The 22,347-nt window shown below is 38.3% G+C and overlaps 1 protein-coding gene across 2 annotated transcripts; it reads left to right on the top strand.

Annotated features, from left to right (window-relative positions):
• The first annotated feature begins 14,005 nt into the window (after positions 1 to 14,005).
• On the top strand, positions 14,006 to 15,819 carry LOC130744907 (dof zinc finger protein DOF4.6-like). Of its 2 annotated transcripts, XM_057597071.1 has the most exons (3): positions 14,024 to 14,165; positions 14,369 to 14,503; positions 14,627 to 15,819. In XM_057597071.1, the coding sequence occupies exon 3, from the start codon at positions 14,654 to 14,656 to the stop codon at positions 15,491 to 15,493; it is 840 nt and encodes a 279-aa protein (XP_057453054.1). In that variant the 5' UTR covers positions 14,024 to 14,165; positions 14,369 to 14,503; positions 14,627 to 14,653; the 3' UTR covers positions 15,494 to 15,819. The 2 variants fall into 2 exon arrangements, with proteins under 2 accessions (XP_057453051.1, XP_057453054.1); XM_057597068.1 differs by lacking the exon at positions 14,369 to 14,503 and having other exon boundaries at positions 14,006 to 14,165.
• Positions 15,820 to 22,347: the final 6,528 nt, after the last annotated feature.

The following is a 22,347-nucleotide window of genomic DNA, read 5'->3' on the forward strand; positions in this document are numbered from 1 at the left end:
GATTGGTAAACACAATGAACAATCAGAGTTTGAATGTCATCAAACAACACAGAACCCTTCTTTGCTTTATAGAATCAGTGAGCAAAGAGGATTCACAAATAACAAAGAACGAAGCACACTAACAAATCCTAAAACACACGATCTCTCTCTATCAGCTTCGGTTCACTTCACGTTTTAGGTCTTCATCCTTTTATAGACTTCAGCAGCGGTAGCATGGGCTTTAGGGTTAGCACGGGCTGAAGAAACAGATTCCAATAACAGCAATTTGAAAACGCAATCTTGATAGATTCGGTTTCTTATTGCACAAGTAAAGATAGAAATCAATCTTTTAACAAAGATTGTTTCAACAAATAACAACCCAACAACTAAAACCCTTCTGAGATAGTTACTTGCTCCTCAAGTAACTCAAAACATATCTTCAACAAATCTTCAGAAGGCCCATAACAGAAACACAAGCTGAGGACTGATGTCCTAGCCTCACGAGGTCAGATGCCACGACATCTGCTTCGACAATCAGTTGTTTTGACAAAATGCAAGGCAACATGTTCCAACATAGTTCCTTGTGCCCGTGTGACAGTCTGTCATGTTGCGTGTAGATGTGCTTCTCTCCTGTGTGTGATATGTGTATTTACTGTTACTATCTATCTTTAATTTTCAACCGTTGATTTTAAATTGCTTTTTGAATCAACAACGGTTATTTGTCAAAACCCACTATACACACACGATCTCCTTCACTTTCGGTTTTTACTCTCTCTCTCTTCTGCTATTTCAAAACCGCTTACCCTCGATTTCTCTCTCGATCTCTCTTCATCTTTCAACCTTCATCTTCTACCTAAACCTTCAACCGCTCCAAAAATGGTGAGTCAAACCAGAAGACCTACTGCAGATGCAACCCAGTTCCCTCATATGGTAGTTGGTCTAGCAACAGGTCAAAGGGGTCCTGAGAATCCGAATCAAGATCAAGGTCAAGCTCAAGAGCAGATTATTCCGATTGCAGAACGGGGCTGTGTCGTTCACTGCGTATATGCTCCTGAGGAACTTCAAGTACTGGCAGAATGGAGATTCGACCTCGACAACCTTGCTACAAATGGGTATGATCTTCGTCCTGAAGTCCAAGTTCAAGGTTGGGGAAATTACTTCAACAGGCTTCGAGGACCGGTGTATGACAAACTGATCAAGGAATTCTGGAAGCACGCCGACTGCGATGATACTCAGGTGGTATCTCACATTCTTGGAAGAAAGATCATCATTACAGAGAAGTCTTTCGTGAATCTGCTGGGTGCAGAAACTGCTCTTGGGTATCGTTTCCAATTCACTGAATCGAAGCTGAAACCCAAGACGAAGGATGAGACCAACAAGGCCCTGTACACCAATTACAAACCGGGCAAGACTAATTACAAAGTGATGGACCTTCATCCCAAGCTCAGGATCTGGCACAAGATTCTGCTCAACTGCATACACCAGAGACCAAAGGGCAGTTCCCCAGACTACATCAACCTCAACCAGAAGGCGATGTTGTTCTTCATCCAGGACAAGAAGAAGATCTGCCTTCCCTACTTCCTGTTCTCCTACTTGAAGGAGTGTATCCGGAAGTCTCGTACCACTGCCTCCATCAAGTCAGCAATCAAGTATATTCCCTTTGGGAGACTGTTGTCTGATCTCTTCATTGAGAGTGGCCTCATTCAAGATCTGGTAAATGCTGGATGCACAGAGGATCTGACCACCATTGTCAGTGATGTCTTCACTGCGAATTCTCTAAAGAGAATGGGCCTAGTCAAGAAGAAGATTGCTCCTGCCCATGAAGACACATCTTCTGAAATCAGAAGTAGAAGGGTGCCTCTGAATGACTACCCTCTGTGGACACAGGCAGACAATCCTGAAGCCATTAGTTGCTATGTTGAAGACCTAAGGGCTCAAGGCTATGAAATTGATCTCGATGAATTCTTCAGCAGACTGCCGCCAGCTCCAGAGTTTCCTTCTCCTATCAAGAAGAAAGTTCAGAGGAAGATGATCCTAGAAGAATCTTCTGAGGAATCAGATGTCCCTCTGACCAAAGGGAAGAAGACTGGTCAATCCAAGAGAAAACATGATGAAACCAGCAAGCCCGATGATGGTGATGATGGTGATAATGAGGATGGTCCTCCTTCCCCTAAGAAGAAGAAGAAGCAGGTCAGAATTGTGGTGAAGCCTACTCGGGTGGAACCAGCTGCTGAAGTGATCAGAAGGATTGAAACTCCTGCCAGAGTGACAAGATCATCAGCACAATCAAGTAAGTCTGCAGTTGCTTCTGATGATGATTTGAATTTATTTGATGCACTCCCCATATCAGCCATGCTCAAACAATCTTCAAATCCACTCACTCCTATTCCTGAGTCCCAACCAGCTGCACAAACCACCTCTCCACCACATTCCCCAAGGTCTTCATTTTTTCAACCTTCTCCTACTGAAGCACCTCTCTGGAATTTGCTCCAGAACCAACCCTCTAGGCCAGATGAACCAACCTCTCCCATTACCATCCAGTACAACCCATTAACTTCTGAACCCATCATCCATGAGCAACCAGAGCCTAACCAAACAGAACCTGGACCCAGAACCTCTGATCACTCTGTCCCAAGAGCATCAGAACGTCTGGCTCCCAGAACCACGGATACAGACTCTTCCACAGCCCTTACACCTGTATCCTTCCCAACAAATGTTGCTGATTCTTCTCCTTCCAACAACTCTGAATCCCTTCGAAAATTCATGGAAGTTAGAAAAGAAAAGGTGTCTACCTTAGAAGAATATTATCTCACTTGTCCAAGCCCTAGGAGATATCCTGGCCCTAGACCTGAACGTCTAGTTGACCCAGATGAACCTATCTTGGCCAATCCTTTACATGAGGCAGACCCTTTGGCTCAACAAGCTCACCCTGCCCCTGACCAATAAGAGCCTGTTCAACCAGAACCTGAACCAGAACAATTTGTGTCTAACCAATCCTCAGTTAGATCACCCCATCCTCTGGTTGAAACTTCAGAACCTCACCTTGGAGCCTCTGAACCAAATGCTCAAATGTTTAACATTGGCTCTCCACAAGGTGCCTCTGAAGCTCACAGCAGCAATCGCCCAGCCTCTCCTGAAACCAACCTCTCTATAATTCCTTACACTCACCTCCGACCCACATCTCTCTCTGAGTGCATCAATATTTTCTATCATGAAGCCTCATTGATGCTACGCAATGTGCAAGTCAGACTGACCTAAGCGAGAATGCTGAACATGTGGCTGAAGAGTGGAACAATCTGAGCACTTGGCTAGTGGCTCAAGTTCCAGTTATGATGCAGCTCCTGCATGCAGAGGGAAGTCAGAGGATCGAGGCTGCAAAGCAAAGGTTTGCTAGAAGGGTGGCTCTTCATGAACAAGAACAGAGACATAAGCTACTTGAAGCTATTGAAGAAGCCAAAAGAAAGAAAGAACAAGCAGAAGAAGCTGCACGTCAAGCAGCAGCTCAAGCTGAACAAGCCAGATTAGAGACAGAACGACTTGAAGCTGAGGCTGAAGCTCTTAGATGCCAAGCACTTGCACCCTTAGTTTTTACTCCTGCTGCTTCTGCTTCCACTCCAGCTCCTCACGCTGCTCAGAATGTTCCTTCTAGTTCTACACAGCCAAACTCGTCCAGACTCGACATTGTGGAACAACGTCTTGACACTCATGAGTCTCTGCTGATTGAAATGAAGCAAATGATGATGGAACTTCTGCGTCGATCTGATAAACCCTAGCTTTAGGATCTCTTCGTTTTGATTTCTTTTCCTTTATCTATGTTTTATTTCGTTAACCTCTGGCTCTTTCTTGTTAATCTTTACTTTGTTCGTTTGTGATTATCTATGCATATATATATATATATCTGACATTATGTTTGCAAATTTTTTTTTATTATTCATTATAACCGCTTTTACATCATACAATTTTTTTTTTCCTAAAATCCTAGAATGGAGGATCCCTCCTCATTCTTCTGCACTCCTGGCGCTGCTCTGACCTCTCCTTCTCCAGACGCTCCAGTGCATCCTGGATGTTGTTGAGATTGACGATCTGCTCATCCCTCTCCAGAATCTCTTCTGCAGTCTTGAGCTTCTTTTCCAAAATCTATTTTTCTTCCAGCAGCTTTAGTTCAAGCTGGCTGAGTTCTTGCACTTCCTCCACGAAGGCAAGGAATTCCCTCAAGTCTTTCTTCAACTCTGGACGCAGGTCTTCTTCCAGCAGTGTGTTTGTCAGCTCTGAGATGGTCTTTGTACCCTCTGGATGCCTAATGTTAAGGAACAAGTCCTCCTCAAATGCCTTCTTTCTCAGCTCTTCTAGTGCTACGATGTATGATGCCATTCTTTTTACTGCAAATTGCTCGAGTTGTGAAGCTTACCTCTCTCTCCAACGCTTTATATAGGCTTCACTTTCTCTTTGAAAGTTAATGCTCCTACAGTTTCTCGAGGTTAAGTTCTTGGTAACTGACCCTCCTCTTTACTCCCTTGGCCGGTGGTAAACGTTCTTATCTTGCATTAACTCTTCTATTTATTTCGCCTAACTCTGATTCATGCATCGTTTTCATTTTCTTTAAACTTAGACCTTCTCTAAGGGGGAGTACCTTGTACTTCAAGCTAAGTTTTTCACACCCCAAACTTTTTGCTTATGACAAAAAGGGGGAGTAAACCCAGTTTTTGATGTGTAAGATGTGTTAGTGTGATTTATTTTTCTTTTGGAGAATTTAAGAGTTCCACCTTTATGACCATAGATGTGTCACTGGGCAAATACAAGGAATACATTTCACTTCTTCTGAAGTGATTCTAATTTGACTCTGATACCCAAGACTCTGATACCTTGTCCGTGACTCTGATTACTTATGCGCTCTGATTACTCTATTTTCATCTATGTCATAAGTTTTTCACTCTGAACTCTTATATCATCTAGCTCAGAATCTAGACTTTACTAATGTTTTCATCAAGTATTAGATTCAGGGGGAGCTAAGCTCAGAATCAAGCAGTGACTTGAATTCAGAATGAGCAAGATAAACTATTCACATCAGGATAAGTCTTATTCTATATCTCTAAACTCTGAGTGAATTAAGTTTAATGTTTAAGAATTGTTCATCAAAAATCTTAGTTTTGTCATCATCAAAAAGGGGGAGATTGTAAGATCAAGTTTTGATCTAGTAGTACAACTCTATGTTTTGATGATTACAAGTTAACCTTTTGATATGAACAATTGTGGTACTCTAACGTGTTTTTCTGAGTGTGCTATTTACAGGCTCTGACCTCAACTCAATCTCACACAAATCAGAAGCACTGTGTATAAAGAGCGACCCAAGCAACGCTTTCGCATTCACCATGTTCAGTATGAACAGTGGAAAAGCTTCAGAAGTTCTGAAGTTATACAAACTCTGATGTGGACTCAGTCACTAGAAGTTCTGAAGATCCAGAAAGTCTGATAACCAAGAAACACTTAAGGCTCAGATATTCTGATGGTGTAGAAGACTCTGAAGATCCAGAAGCTGATTAGTGAAATTCTGATGTCCAGAAGCAAGATACTCTGAAGACCATGTACTTCCCTCTGAGTTCAGAATCAGAAGAAACAATGGTCAGAGGATCTGGGCTTTCCCTCTGACTCTGATCAACCAGCTTCACAAGTTCCAACATGAAGCTTTCTCCTGATCAGAAGTCTCCTAGGTTTAAAGGTCAAGTCGCTATCCAAGTACAAAAGCAACTGTACCTTCCTGACGACCTACCTAACAGTCTCAGACACAGCAGAAGCTGGATTTTCCAGAACTGCCCTCCAACGGTAGCATTTCCCATGCAACGCTCAACCCTAATCCTTGGAGTATATAAAGAGGCTGAAGACTGAAAGAAGCGGCTAGAAGCATTCACATACGCGCAAGACAAATTCAAATTCTTCTAAGCTTTCTTTCATCTGAAATTCATTGAGTTTACTATTAGCTTTTTAGAAGCAAATCTCTTGTAAACAATTCTTTGATAAACAGTTTGTTTAGTTCCTTTAGGAGATCAAGGTTGATCGGATCCTAGAGAAGACTAAGAGAGTGAATCTTAGTGTGAGCTAAGTCAGTGTAATTGTTAGTCACTTGTAGGTTTCAAGTGCAGTTGTAACTCTTACCTGATTAGTGGATTGCCTTCATTCTAAGAAGGAAGAAATCACCTTAACGGGTGGACTGGAGTAGCTTGAGTGATTTATCAAGTGAACCAGGATAAAATCCTTGTGTGCTTTTCTATCTCTTATCTTTAGCACTTAAGTTCTCGAAAGATTTGTCAAAATCTTTAAGGTGGAAGCTTTATCTTGAAAACGTTATTCAAACCCCCCCTTTCTACCGTTTTTCATACCTTCATGAACAAGCGAGACAAAACCACTAGGGTCTAGAGTTGGATATAATTTTTGGAGATCAATATCTCCAAGGAGTCCATGAGGAACACGATAATCCCATAGTCATTTTGGATATAATTACAAACGTCGAAGTTCACAAGGCCATTATGGACTCAAGGAGTTCAGTGGATGTGATATTCTATAAGTGTTTTAAAGCTCCAAAATTTACGAAGGAAGAACTACTTGATTTTGAAACAGAGCTAGTGAGATTTACTGGGGATCGAGTATCTCCTAAGGGATACATTGAGGCAAGAATCACGTTGGGTAAAAATAAAAACAATTAAGACGATCAAAATACGATTTCTGGTTGTAAATTTCCCCTCGACCTACAATATTCTCTTGGGACGGTCGTCCCTAAGTGAACTTGGAGCAATAATGTCGACCAAACATATGACAGTGAAATTTTTAAATAAATTTGGTGAGATCGTGATGGTGCAAGGGAGAAAAGAGACAGCAATGAGTTGTCACAATCTGAGTCTAAAATGGATAAGAAAGAGAGATCATTGACGAAAGTCCACATGGACACTTGAAAGTGATATCAGAAAGATTGTTGAACAAAGGTAAGTCAAAGATCATAAGCTGGAAAAAATCCACAGTAATTCCAAAGTTTCATTACGCAATTGAAGTGAATTTTGTGACACCCAGAGCCGACGAGGGCGGGGAGTGATCGCCGGTGCAGTGAGGCACCGACAAGGAGCGGCTCCTGGCAGGCTTCTAGGCGAAGGGGCACATGAATGAATCGATCTCGCACCCGAGAAAGAGGTATTTCGAAACTGTATAGGTATGAGACTATACAGTTGAGGAGGGCATAAAAGATTTGATGTAAGACCAAGATTTGGTCAGGTGGTACAACTCTATGTTTTGATGATAACAAATTTATTATTATATATGAACAATTATGATACTCTAACGTTTGTCTCTTTAAGTTGTGACAAACAGGCTCTGGCTCTGATCCAAAAATAATATATTATTCAGAACTTGAAGACCAAGAGTAACCAGCACAACGCTTCTGCACTTAACTACGTTCTTCTGAACGGTAGCAAACGCTTCAGACGCTCTGAAGATTATAAGCTCTGATGTGGACTCTGAACGATCCAAACTCTGAAGTTCTGAAGACCTGTTCTGAGGAACGGTCCAGAAGCTGAAGGCTCGGAAGCTCTGAAGTCCAAGAGTAAGCTGGCTCTCAAGACCAGAAGCACTTCATGCTTAGAAGGCCAGATGTTCTGATGAATAGTCCAGAAGCAGAAGTTCTGATGATCTGAAGACCCAAGCTTCGCTCTGACTCTGATCACACAAGCTTCACAAGTTCCAACATGAAGCGACCCCATGATCAAGAGTCAACTAGGTTGAGGCATTGTCACTGTCATTCGTACAAAAGCTATTGTACCATTCTGACTGCCTTACCTACGACGTTCAGCCATAGCAGGCTGTGGAAATTCCAGAACTGCCCTCCAACGGACAGATTCATCCAACGGATACACATTCTAAACCTTGGAGTATTTAAAGGCTGAAGACTGAAGAAATGAACGAAGAAACTTTGCACATCCAAGTGAAATACTCTCAGCGAATATCTTAGAAATAATTTCTTCATTGTTCTTATTGTGTTTACTTCTGCTTATTAAGAAGCATCTCTTTGTAAACCGAACTCTTTCACAAACTTTGTTTGTAGATTCCTTGAGAGACCAGTGAGGTCATAATTCTTGAGAAGACTAAGGCAAGGTTGTCTTAGTGCTGCTAGCTCATTGTATTGTTAGTCACTGAGCAAGTTGCTAGTGCAGTTGTAACAATCATTGAATAATGAATTGCCTTCATTCTAAGAAGGAAGAAATCACCTTAACGGGTGGACTGGATTAGCTTGAGGGATTTATCAAGTGAACCAAGATAAAATCATTATGTGCTTTTCTTCTTCCATTAACTCTTACATCTTGTGATCTTTAGTCCGAAAAGATTATCCTTAATCTTAAAGGTAAATTTCAAAAAGCTTAAAACCCTATTCAAACCCCTCCCCTCCTTCTAGTGTTTTTCATACCTTCATTTGATTGGTACTACTCATAATAACAAGATGCATTTTCTATTCGGGAGCCCAATTCATAAAAACTCCAAGGTTAAGTGTGCTTGCCCTGGAGCAATATTATAATGGGTGACCTCCCAGGAAGTTTGCCCAGAAAGTGCGCGAGTGAGGACAAAATGCGCTGAAAACACTCGTGTTGTTCCTGTGAGGCCAGTCGTCAAGCCGGGATGTTACAAATGGTATCAGAGCTGACCTCTCCTAATACGGTGTGGTTTGAGGACAAACTAAGCGGAAGTTGGTGGGCCTGTGACGCTCTGAGCTGATGAGGACGAGGATTGATTGCCTTCTATGTGGAGGGACGTACCATACCCGCACAAGAGGTATTCCGAGACTGTGTACGGGTGGACTAGACGGCTGAGGAGGGCATATATGATTTGATTGGTACTCCTCATGACAACAAGATGCATCTTATTTTCGGGAGCCCAACTCATAAAAACTCCAAGGTTAAGTGCTCTTTCCTTGGAGCAATATTATGATGGGTGACCTCCTGGGAAGTTTTCCCGGGAAGAGCGCGAGTGAGGAGAAAGCGCACTGAAAAGACACAGGTTGTTACCGTGAGGCCAGTCGTCAGATCGGAATGTTAGAAATGTTGGTGGGCATGTGACACCCGGAGCCGACGAGGGCGGGGAGTGATCGCCGGTGCAGTGAGGCACTGTCAAGGAGCGGCTCCTGGCATGCTTCTAGGTGAAGGGGCACATGAATGAATCGATCTCGCACCCGAAAAAGAGGTATTCTGAGACTGTATAGGTATGGGACTATATAGTTGAGGAGGGCATAAAGGATTTTATTGGTACTACTCATAACAACAAGATGCATCTTCTTTTCGGGAGCCCAACTCATAAAAACTCCAAGGTTAAGTGTGCTTGCCTTGGAGCAATATTATGATGGGTGATCTCGTGGGAATTTTTCCCGGGAAGTGCGCGAGTGAGGACAAAGCGCGCTGAAAAGACTTGTGTTGTTCATGTGAGGCCAGTCATCAAGTCGGGATGTTACAAATTTCAACACTTTGCTTTTTATCATATTGTAAGAATTACACTTTGAGAAATAATTTTTTATTTGTGTTCAATTTATAAGTTAATTTAAATTCAATAAAGCTTGTGGGAAATTCCATAAGAATTATATTTTCTCTTTCTCTCTCATTTTGTTCATGCAGACATAGAATCTAAGTGGCAAGAGGGTAACCCGAATGAGATATAGACTGGTCTGTCCCGAGAGGAACATGAAGTAAGTAACCTGAAAGAGATATATTCTTAACATCCTCGGGTGAAAGTTAGACATAAGTAACCCAAGAAGGATAAGTCTGTCGAGCGGTGAGCTAGTAACTCGAAAGGAATACAATTGTTCCCGTCTCATTGAAGACCATGTAAAGTTCCTCGGAAAGGATACGATCTGTATTGCGGCAAGTAATTAACCCAAAAGGGATACAACATTGTTCGTTTTGGAGAAAGTCGTCGAACATAAGTAACCCTTGTGGGTTGTTGTGAGCAAGTAACATGAAAGCTATACACTCTGGCCCCTCTCACTAGAAGCCGGACGTAAGTAATCTTGTAGGGATGCAATTCTCTAATCGACGAGAAAGTAACCCGAAAAGGATATGACCTCGACCTCCTTGTTGGAAGCCAGACGTAAGTAACACATTAGGGATACAATTCGTCGAGCGGCGAGTAAGTAACCCAAAATGGATACAACCTTGAATGCCTCGTTGGAAGCCAAACAAGAGTAACACTTGAGGGATACAATCCGTTAAGCGGTGAGAAAGTAAACTGAAAGAGATACGGTTTAGACTGTCTCATTGGAAGCTAGATGTAAGTAACCCTTTAGGCGTACAATCCGTCGAGTGGTGAGAAAGTAACTCGAAAGGAATACAATCTCGTTTGCCTCGCTGAAAACTGGGCAAAAGTAATTTGAAAATGATGTAGTCAACCGAGCAGGAAACGAGTAACCCGAGAGGGATAAAACCTTGCCCATCTTTTTGATAGTCAAACTGAAATTATTCTGTCAAGTAATGGTAGGCCTGAAATTCCGGTCTAAGTGGCCCTCAACAAAAAGGGACATACACATTATTAAATAAAATTAATTAGTGCACCAATTGGTGTACAACGAGCGTTCTAAGGTGAAAAATATCGTGTTTTGAAAAGCAAATTCATTAAGAATGAACAAAAAAGAAATCATATAACAAATGAAAGAATAAAGAGCAATTCTTTCCTTATAAATGCGAAGATGGTGTTGGATTTATTAATCCAGCGTCACCCTTACGATTCGATGGGCTTAACAACTCACCCTATGACGCTTAACATCGCAGCCCCTTGAGGACTCTGTGCTATAAGGAAATAAAGTTGCACCCTCACTAACAGCAATTTCTTTTGGCGTAGTGGTAAGCGCTTGATCCAATAGATGACATTGAGAGTTTGGCAACAACCAACCACAAGCGACCGCCCATAACTACAAAAAGAAAGACAAAAAAGAAGTCTACAAAGTAGTCCATCAAGTAGGGGTTTCACGTTGTTGCAAAGGATATAGTCATCCCTGACTAGCACATAGATCTTCCTCTCGTGGATTATCCTCTCAGCTCCGACTCCTTTAGTTTCGTGACCTAGGTGAGGATCTAAAGTTGGCTAACAACATTTCGGAAGACTATATCGAGAGCAGTCTCTGGAAAGTCTTGTAGCTCATTAATCAAACTTTGAGCCTCAGAAAGTGCAGTTGAATTCCCACCTCATAAGTTACTACTTCACTTTCGCCCATAGCATCTTCAACGCGCGAATCTATAAGAGGACCCAAAAACACATCAATTTTTTTGGTTGCAAAGCACAGACACCTCTCACATATGGAGTATCCCAGTGTCCGACACCGACACGGCACCGGCACCCGTACGACACTTACATGACACGTGTCAGACACTTCTTCGCGGTGTCAGATTAAAAAAAGTATTTTATTACGGCTCGGACACTTGAGCCGACATGTCTTCTTGGCTGGATACCTCTAGAACACTTGTATTTAAAAAAAAAAAACATTTTGAAATTCTGGTTCTCGCACAAGACAGATGTCGAACGCGATGCTGGAACAATAGGTTCAACAACTGACTAACAGTAACAATAGAAACTTAAAAACATAAGAAAACAAAACACAAGAATTGTTATCCCAATTCGGTGCAACATCACCTACATCTGGAGGGTTTTCACCCAAAGAAAGGAAATCCACTATCTCAAGATTTAGGAATTACAGACACTCATGAACACCTCAGCTCATAGTTCTTATCCTAATCTACCCAGTGTATTTCTACTTAGTATATCGACCTAAGTATGAGAGCTCCTCTCACTTTCTCTCAATCACTGCAACAGTGATTGGACTTACAATAAGCAACACAGGTTTGAAGAGATTACAACTCAACTAAAACAAACCAACTCTATGTCATATGATGATCAATGGAGGCAGTAGAGTGGTGTACAAAATAACAGAACAAGGACTCACAAAACGCAACCCTAAAAACCCAATCCTTGGGTGCCCAACGCACACTTAGCAACTAGGGTTAACACTCCTTAAATAGTCGTTCTTCAGCAGGCCTTGATCTTCAATGGGCTTGCACAAAAATAGAGTCCACAAACAGATCTGGAACAAATCTTTTTAAACCAGTAACAAATCTTATCAAATAAGATTTGAATAAAAGATAACAACTTTCACAATTTAAACCAAATCAAATCATCTTCAGCAGATTTGATTCCACTATAGTATATTCCAGATAGCACACATAAGCTTCTTCAACAACCCTAGCTTGAATACCACGTAATCAAAGCACAGCTTCACAAAACAAACATGCAACACACAACAGCCCCGCAGGGACAAATGTCACAGGCACGATGTTACAACATCTGCTTCGACATCAGGTTGTTTTTGACAAAAAGCAGACAACCAAAAGTAACAACACATTTAATTTTTAAGAGTGAAGCATGGAAGAAATTGTTAATTTATCACTTGAAGAACCATAGTCAAAGACATTTTCAATGGTGATAATCAATACGGGAGTGAAAACCCGTGGATAGATTAACTCCTTTTATAGACAAGTTATCATTTTTGACAAAGAAAACATCAAAGCAATTTCCTAATTAAGCTTTATGACAAGAGCTTCATAAAAAATATAAAGGGATAAAAAATATAAATGCGGTGTTTCCGTGTCTCATTTTTTAGAATTTAGCCGTGTCGCGGTATCCGTGTCGTGTCGTGTCCGAGTGTCTATGTCCGAGTCTGTGCTTCATAGTGCAAAGTAACTTAAATAAATGTAAAATAAAAGAAAGGAAACTAGCTAACAAAATCTTAGGATGAGAATAAACATTATATTTAGGACATCTTTGTTTAAGGGTTACAATTGAAAGTATTACTTTTGAGTGTTGAAATTAACTTGTTTCAATTGTACCTTTTTTTGTTGTTGGATAAAAATATGTTATATATGAGTTAAGTTATTTAAAAAAAGATAAGAAGTTTTTTTTTTTTTAACTTTTTTTAAGAAGAAATCATTAAAATTAGTGTGAGATCCATAAGATATATCACATTTATACCTTAAAAGAATCATCGTTTAGTATCCAAATATTTTTACAATACTATTTCTAAAACGTAAATTCATTCTTGTTAATTTAATTACACTCAACTTGACTATAATAATAAACTTATACTATATACTAGATTTACTAAACTTCATAAAATATATATATATATATATATATAACAGAGTCCTGACTATAAAGCTATTGCAATTTTTATTAAATTTTGACATATAATTTAACTTCTTTTCCCTGAGCTTTTAATTAAAAACAGATAACGAGTTATCCATATCTAAACACATATCTGAAAACAAAGAAAACTACACTAGGTTTGTTTTTTTTCCTTGATGTGAGTAATTAGTCATTACCTGATGAGAAAGAATAGGGTGAGGAATCCCCCATTCCTCTCACTCTCTCTTCTCAAAAGAATCAACCGACTAAATTCCACTGTGCTTCTACAAAAAGACACCAAGGAAGAATATTGTTGACTTCTGTTGAATACTTTATCAAAGGCTTAACATGTCCATGTACCCAAACTCCCCGTACGTGTCATCATAACATAACATGTGATTATTAGTTTAAGTTTAAGTGATCGATTTAAGTGATACATATTTAATTTTAATTTTAAGTTTTTTTTAATAAGTCTCTCATTGTTGTTTTGCATATAAATTAAAAACCCCATGGTAAGTTAGGAATCATGAGAATATAAATTAATGTTTGTGATTCAAATAAGATTGTCACTAGCTACTTTAGATATCATACAATGATTATGCGGGAATGATATTTGGACATACAATGATGCAGACATTAAACAAATAATATATTTTTCTTTTTACCTCTTTTCTATCACATTCATTGCTTCTCATCGTCATTTACAGTTCTGAGTGTCTGTTGTATGTTTATATTCCGATTAGACGTCCACAAATGATTTTCCATATATAACATGCTTTGAAAAGACTGTTGTACCCTTTGTGTGTAATATAGCTCGCTAGTTGGCCAACACATGGAACCACTACCATATCCCTCTCAACTCTGGAAGCTTTACGCACTTGCTTTATATTCCCATCTTTGAAAAAAGTGGGTGTGTTTCTTTCTCTGAGGACTCGTAGTAGCTTTTCCTTTTTTCCATCCTTCTTAAATCCATGGACACAGCTCAGTGGGCACAGGTACACACAGACACTTTTTTCTGTTTTTCTTTCCATATAATAATGAAAATCTCTTCTGGGGGTTGTGATTATCAACCATATATAGCTCAGATCATTAATAAGTTTTGGGCTTTTGGAAAATTTATTTTGATCACTATTGTTAATTAATTAGTTCTGAGGAAAGTTTTCACTTTATCTCCAACTTTTCTCTGATGTTGTTTCAGTTCAGTAGTCTCCCACTAAATTCAATTTAAAGTGTACTGCACACCTTTCTTTTTCCACCATCTGATAAAGGACCCAAGAAAAAGTGACTAAAATTTGTTTGTTTCATGCTGCTGCTGTTGTAATCCCCTCAAAGTGTAAAAGAGGCTTCTTTCTTCTTTCTTCTTTGTTTGCTTCTCTCTTTGTTTGTTTGCTTTTGAGTTTTGTGTTATGGATTTTTGTTTTTATTGTTTTGAAATTTGGATTTTTTTTTTTGTTAGGGGAATATTGGAGGAGTTGTTAAACCTATGGAAGGTTCAAACTCAAAGGCTAATATTAATAATAATCCTATGTTGGAGAGAAGGGCAAGGCCACAGAAAGATCAAGCTTTGAACTGTCCAAGGTGCAATTCAACCAACACAAAATTCTGTTACTACAACAACTACAGCCTCTCTCAGCCAAGGTACTTTTGCAAGACTTGTAGAAGGTATTGGACTGAAGGTGGTTCCTTGAGGAATGTTCCTGTGGGTGGTGGCTCTAGAAAGAACAAGAGATCCACACCATCATCTGCATCAACACCCGCATCATCATCAACACCTTTATCATCAACAATCAACAAAGCACCACTAAATTTCCCTCAATCTGCTTCTCAGAACCCAAAGATCCATCAAGGCCAAGATCTTAACCTAGCATACCCACCTCCACCTGAGGACTACAACACCATATCAAAATTCATGGAGGTTCCTTACAACAACAATGAAAACAACCAACACATTCAAAACACCACTCCCTCTTCAACAACACCTTCTCATCTAGAGCTTCTTAAAACTGGGATAACTTCCTCTTCAAGGGGTTTGAATAATTCTTTCATCCCTATGAATTTGTCTGATTCTAGCACAATGTATAATTCAAGTGGGTTCCCCTTGCAAGATTTTAAGCCAGGACTTAACTTTAGCCTTGAGGGTTTTGAGAATGGCTATGGGGGTCTCCAAGGGATTCAAGAGGGTGGTTCTGGTGGTGCAAGGATCTTGTTTCCTGTGGAGGAATTGAAGCAACAAGTTCCAAACAGTGGTGAGTTTGAGCAGAATAGGAGTCAAGGAGATTCAGCTGGGTATTGGAATGGCATGTTAGGTGGAGGATCATGGTAGATATTGCACAAGGAATTGAGGAAAAAGTGGGGGAAAAAAAGTGAACAAGGGTTGGTGTTCTGTAGTATGTTTGGGATCAGCAGTTCCTATTTTATCAGAATCAATTCAAGGCACAGCTTTCAACGTGATTCTAGAAGACCTTGCCAAACATGCTATTAGACTTTGTTGTGTTAATTTTATTTTTCATTTGATAATTTGAGGGAGTGGCTATTTGGACTTTGGAGTGATGAGAACCACTAACATAGTAGGGTACATATAGCTTCTATTTTGTTTATTTGCAGCAATGTTTGAATTCATGTTTTAGATTTTTCAGAACTATTTATGCTTCTCCTAGCCTTCTTTCTTTTATGAAAATTTGGCATTTATCCAAACATGCACATAATTTTTCTTTGTGACATCTTTTCCCATTCCTAGTCTCAGGTTTTAATGATCTTTTGCTTCACTTTATTTATCTTCCAACTTTTGATCCAGAAAAATCTTTGCTTTTTTTCATTTGTATTTGGGTTTGGGTACCCTTGTATCCTTCAATATATTTATATACTTCCTTTGCTGATAAAAAATAAAAGAAGAATGTGGCTGCGTTTTGAGGCTAGCTACTATATCTTTTCATTTTAGGTTAAGCTTCATGAGTCAAGAGCAGTTCCTAATTAACCTAGGCTATAGCTTAAGCCTTTTTAACTGATTTTCTAGCTAGCTTTCCTGTGACTATTACTATTGTTCTTGGGGTTTTCCCAGGATCATCGCGCACGGTTTGCTGCTACCACAGCAAGGAAAGGATTCCCATCAATACTAGTCACTTGTCAGGTACCAAGAGAGATTCGTTGTTCACACATTAAAGTTGATGAGATTTAACTCATATCAGTATATCACAGTTGTAATGGTCACTTTATGTAACCATTGTTTAATCTATATCTTAATTCTAATTAGAATGTATAAATGTTTGAAAATTCTCCTATAACTAATTTTAAAGTTAGAATTGATTTTAGGAAGAAGCTTCTCCCGGAAAAGCTTTTGTTGTAACTTCTCAGTCTGAGAAATGAAAAGTTAATTTGGACATATTAAGCGCAAAGTAGTTCAGCTTCACTAAATATAATTTTTGAGTTATGATATACACACACTTCTCCACTCTTTTTCTACTTTCATTTTCTATTATTTCTCTTTTCTCTATCAATCAAATCACCTATCACATTTTTACTTTCTTTCTCCTTTCTTCTTATCTCTTTCTTTCTCCACTTCTCCACACCTCACCTCAAAAATGAGGTGTAAAGATATAATTATTCATAATTTTTTAATAACAAAGTTGATTAACAGAAGTGAAGTTGATCTGACCATACTATATGCATAATAAGGATGCTAATAATAACTTTCTTACTTTTTTTTGTAATTTCTAAACTTGTAGAGGAGAAACTTTTGTACTAGGCTACTAGCTTCCTAGTATCAAAATATCAAAAATGATTATTTTGAAAATTGAGAAGTTTTTTTAACCATATTATAGTAGATTAGTAATGCCGGCATGCCGCTATTAACTAGTTCCTTTCTATTACAAATTCTAAATTATAACTTTTAGGAAAAAATCCACGTTCAAATTTTTTAGTGTTGAAATTGATTTAAGAAAAGAGAAATATAGATTCAGCTATCCTATATGAGTAGTATTTTTTACTGATCACTAACATTCATATTTCTCTTCATCTCATTTTCATTTGCGTTTTTTTTGCAATCTCTCCTTTATTTTAATATCAATTTACTCCTTATACTTTTAATTTCTCTCATCTATCTATATGATCACTTGAGTGCAAGTGTAATTAAAATGGCAAAGACATTTTTTTTCGCGGAGAGTAGTGCTGCTAATAATAACTAGTTTCTTTCTATTTGTAAATTCTAAACTGAGTTTTTTTTGGGGTGATTATGTTATAGTCTTGGGACATAAAGTGGGTTGGAATGATGGCTGTCAAATCCCTTGCAGAAAAAGTAGTGTCCCTATTTTATTTATCTTTCTTTTTGGTTGCCAACCGATCAGAAGTGTCAGGTTGTAACAGTACCGTCCTGGTCTCTCAGTACTGAACTTCCATCCATTCAGTTTAGTTCACGATGCAGCAACCAAGTAGGATCTATTTACATGACAGTAACAGTAATCTGCGACTTGCCTTGGTACGATCCATGAGCCATCATCCATTCATTAATGCTCAACTAACTAGCCCTTTTCAACAGTTTGTATAATCATTTTTTATGTACATTCAGTAAAAAAAGTTGGTTTTATTTAATGTAGTCGATCAAGAAAAACATGGTTTATTGTATATAAATACTTTTTTATTTAAATTTGTGTTCCCATTCTAATAAAGTCTAACTTGTTAATTGATTAAGAAAGCATATATAATAAACAAAAAAAAATTAGTAAACCACGCTACAATAAAAACACCTTTGGACACTGATATTTGTGGCGGTTTGAAACTGCCACAAAATTATGAAACTGCCAATAAATGCATTATTATGAAGGTTACAACTTTAAGCGGTCTTAAACTGCCACAAAAATCGATATTCGGATACCTTTTGATGGTCAAGGAATCAAAGCGGTATAATAAATGTTCACGAAGTGAACTAGGGACCAGTTACCTGCAAGCCAAGAACTACCAGAAGGAATTCCTTAACTCGATTTCTAGTCGGTGCTTGAGTGTGAACATGAATCCTCAATTGGGTGGATCATATTGTATTTTTATGACGTCATAACCCTTAATTACTTGATTATTTACAAGGCGGCTCACCAGTTATCGCGCACTCTGATGACCCGACATAATCTTTTGCTAAAGTAAGTAAAACACATATATTATGTCAGAATTACATAACACATTCGTTCACCCAGTGAGCCCATCGCTCATGCTAATACAAGAAACATATTTTAAATAACATGTACTGAATGTTAATGGTAGAAATATGATTAATGAATATTGAACCAATTTTTAACATATATGATCCTTCAGTCACTTCACTCACTTGGGTCCTTTGAGGAAGCAAGAGGAAACGCTCCTTGAGATACATGATGCAAGATCAAAGTCTTGTTTAGACATTAGTGTACATTTTTTTCAAGATGTCTCAAGCCTGTTTGGACATCTTAACATTGCTCAACATCGTGATCACGCTTATTTAAAGGGGTCCCATGACTTTCATGATCTCACTAATGTTGTTAGAATCTCATTCAACAACTTCTCCATTCCATTCTGTGACCCCTGCATTGCCCTCTTTTCCCTATCTTATATTGAAAGCCAAAGAAGCTGGAGCTTGACTAAGGTCTCCTCCTCCTTTTCCTATGGTGGTGGGTCCTACAAACATTCCTCTCGGTAGCCGTGCAAGAATGATATGTATCCTCCACTGCAATTCCTCTTCCATAAAGAGATAGACCTTATGCACTTTATTACAACATTAATAATATAATAACATGCACTAGGTAATATTAATTGATGGTACCTTTTACTTTGGCCTAACGTGTTACGCATATGCACACATATCAATACATTTTTGTAAAGCTTTACAACTTCGCACATCATGGGGCCATTCTTGCCTAACCAAGGCCACATTTGATCTACTACACAAGAACACCCACTACGTATGTCGGGAATTCAGATCATAATTACAATTAAAATAAGAGTGATTAATTAAGTATGTTATAATATAATATAAATTCTGTGATCTTTACTCCATAGCTTAACGCTCTGTTTGGTAGAGAAGAGAGAGATAGAGAAGAGAGAGTAGAGAAGAGAGAAGTTGAGTAGAGAGAAATAGGTAAGAAATAGAGTAGATTTAGAGGTTGTTTGGTATGGTAGAGATAAAGGAGAGGGAGAAGAGAAATAATGAGGTGGAAGAGAGAAAAAAAAGTTAACTTTTGATTAAAATATTTTTTTTAATGTCTGAATGCATATAGTGGCGGTTAAGAACCGCCACTAAAAACAAGAAACGAAAAACATAAAGTGTCAGAATGCAGATAGTGGCGGTTTTAACCGCCACTAAATGCACAGATTAAAAAAAAGGAGGAGCAGCCATCATTTCTCTTCGCAAAACGCGAAGAGAACAAAAAGGTGAAAATCTCCACCCTTTATCTCTCTCTTTGCTACAGTGTTCATGTACCAAACAAAGATACTTCTCCCATCTCTCTCCTATCTCTCTCTTCACTCAATCTCTTCTCTATTTCTATGCTACCAAACATAGCATAAGTTTCAATAATAATTGGTTGTTTAGCATGATATTAGAGCTTCTATGATTAAGTGGTTTAGAGTTCGATCCCTACAGTCTCGATCTAATTCTAATAAAAAGTTGAATTTCAGCATATGGTAGATGATGACCTTGTACATTGTCCATACTTCAGGCCTAAAGGTTCTTACATGAGAGATGTGTGTCATAATATAAGCTTTTGAGATAATTAGTTGTTTGAAAAGTATAATCATACACATTTTTTATGTACAATTAGTGGTGTTTAATCTCCACATGTGATAGTTAAAAATTGTCGTAAAGGAACTGAAAAAAATCGCAAAATTTGATATATCTGCCAATTATTTTTCTTATAAAGCTTATATATGTTTATAGTCCTTGGGAATATAAAAAATGTTGGTTTTAGTCCTCGAAAAAATGTATTTCAATTTTTAATTCATGAAAATATACATCATTATTAGTTCTAGTTATTACTGTTAAGTTTTGTTTATGAGACTCACAAATTAGTGACTCACCCTTTCTACTTTGTGTTATTTATCTAATTTGATAACTCACTCATTTACACAACTCAATATCATCTAAGCTTTGCACATGAGAAACACATGCGAGTCACATAAGCAAAACTTAAAGGCAGCAAAGATTGAGTTGCGTAAACGGGTGGGTCTCACAGTGCCAAATTAGATAAAAACAAGTATGGAGAGTGAGTCATCATTAATTTGTGAGTCTCCGTAAGCAAAATTTAACGACAATGACTAAAACAAATAGCAATGTATTACTTTAGTGATTAAAGACTAAGAAATATGTTTTATAGATCAAAACCAACATTAGTTATGTTTTAAGAGGAAAAAAACATATATTTTTTTACATCGAAAAGATAAATTGCGCCCGTCTGGGATTGATCGATGTACATCTCTCATCCTAACTCATATTTCCCTTAGCTCTTACACTTGAGCTATCATTCTTACACCTTAGACGGAAAAAAAAAAACATATTTAAGCCTTCATAAAATAAAGTAAGAGTTTTTTTTTTTTTTCTTTTGGGCTGGAGAATATGTTGTAGTACTAGCTAGTAGTACTAATATCATTCATTTGGATTCGCGTCGGCACTATATCTTGTGATCCTAGAAGAACGAGTCTTCTATTTTTAGGGTTTGAGAAAAGGACGATTGTGTTCATCTACCAAGGAAAAATTCTCATTCCTCATGATCGAATCACGTAGAGGGAATTGATGATGAATGTATCATGTATGTAGGCATTGGATATATAAACCTATAGGTGATCCTTTTAAAACTATAATTAATGTATATAGCTTCTCTCCAATCATGACCTTTTTTTACATTAGGGTTTCTACGTAGTAGACAGGCCCTAACATTAAGGACAGAAAGGGAAATTAATCACGTAGATGCGGGACCAAATATGGGGAAGCAGGTGATCACTCATTTTTCTTTCGAATGAAATCATGTCAAGAAATGTACAACAATTGGGATAGCATTGAAGCAATTTGTTTAGCTACAAATGGTAACAATTTTAAGTCAAGGCACAACAAGAGAGAATGGGCTAAGCTATGGGTAGATGATTTGTATTATGAGTGATTTGGGGTTGCAAAATCGAATTAAAATTCCCTCCATTCAAGCAAAGTTAATTATTGCATCCTTGTTTCCTGAATTAACCCTATGAAAGATGCTTGTGAAGTTGTATGTAATGCTGGGTCGATTCACGATGTTGCATCATATTTATCAAGCGATTGTAGGTTAGCTTATAGACTTGTAGGTATGCTATAACCGCCGTGTTTATGACATGTGATGAAACTCGGTATTAAAACTGAAAAATTTGCTGTGTAATATTCACGTAATTTTGTAATGGAAAATGTTTGGTAGATATTTGCATATCAATACATGGTGGCGATGGTAGGTGTTATCGGAGGCAGTGGTGGTTGTGGCAGACCATGAACAGTGACCGTGGTAGAGGCCAGAGGGCAGTAAAAGTAGAGGTGGTGGTGGCAACAGTGGTGATGGTAGTAGGTGAAAGTAGCGACAATAACAGTGGCGGAAGGTAGTGCTGGCGGTGGTGGGGGTGGCGATAGTGGCAGTGAAAGGTGGTGGTGGAGACTGTGGTAGTGGTGGTCTGGTGGAGGCAATTGCGGTGGTGTTAGCCTGATTATTTATGTATTTTCGACTTTCATTATTTATGCCAGTCGAATTACATTTCTAATTAGCGTTGAGATTTCACTAAGTTAGGAAAGGCATATTTCTGACATAGAGGTCGAAGTTCTCATTGTTCGAATCAAGCAGACTCATTTTTGACAAGTCCAAAAGAAAGTTATTGGAAGTTGAAGGCTGACGAGCACGTGTGAAGATAAGGACAGTTCGGAAGACACATATAATATGCTTATTGTTTGATCGTTAGGTTGCAATTAGTTTGTAGATCTATAAATAGGATTTCTGATATTGTAATCGGGGTTCACAATTTCGACCATTCTGCTCTAATTACTCTCAAAGCTTTAAATCGAAAATGAAGACAACAAAAAACAACAGAGGGAAAGAGTATGAATCTGTGAAACTCTTTTGTATTTCGTCCAGATATTATTTATAAAACATGATGTTTGTTCTTAGTTTACTTTTATCGAAATTCTTACTTGTTTTAGTTTCAAATTAATCT

This window comes from Lotus japonicus, chromosome 1 (genome assembly GCF_012489685.1).
Source record: "Lotus japonicus ecotype B-129 chromosome 1, LjGifu_v1.2".
NCBI lineage: Eukaryota > Viridiplantae > Streptophyta > Magnoliopsida > Fabales > Fabaceae > Lotus > Lotus japonicus.

Coding starts and splice junctions, on each gene's coding strand:
- LOC130744907 (XM_057597068.1), top strand. CDS start 14,142: ATGGACACAGCTCAGTGGGCACAG. Junction 14,166..14,626: donor ACACAGCTCAGTGGGCACAG/GTACACACAGAC, acceptor TTTTTTTGTTAG/GGGAATATTGGAGGAGTTGT.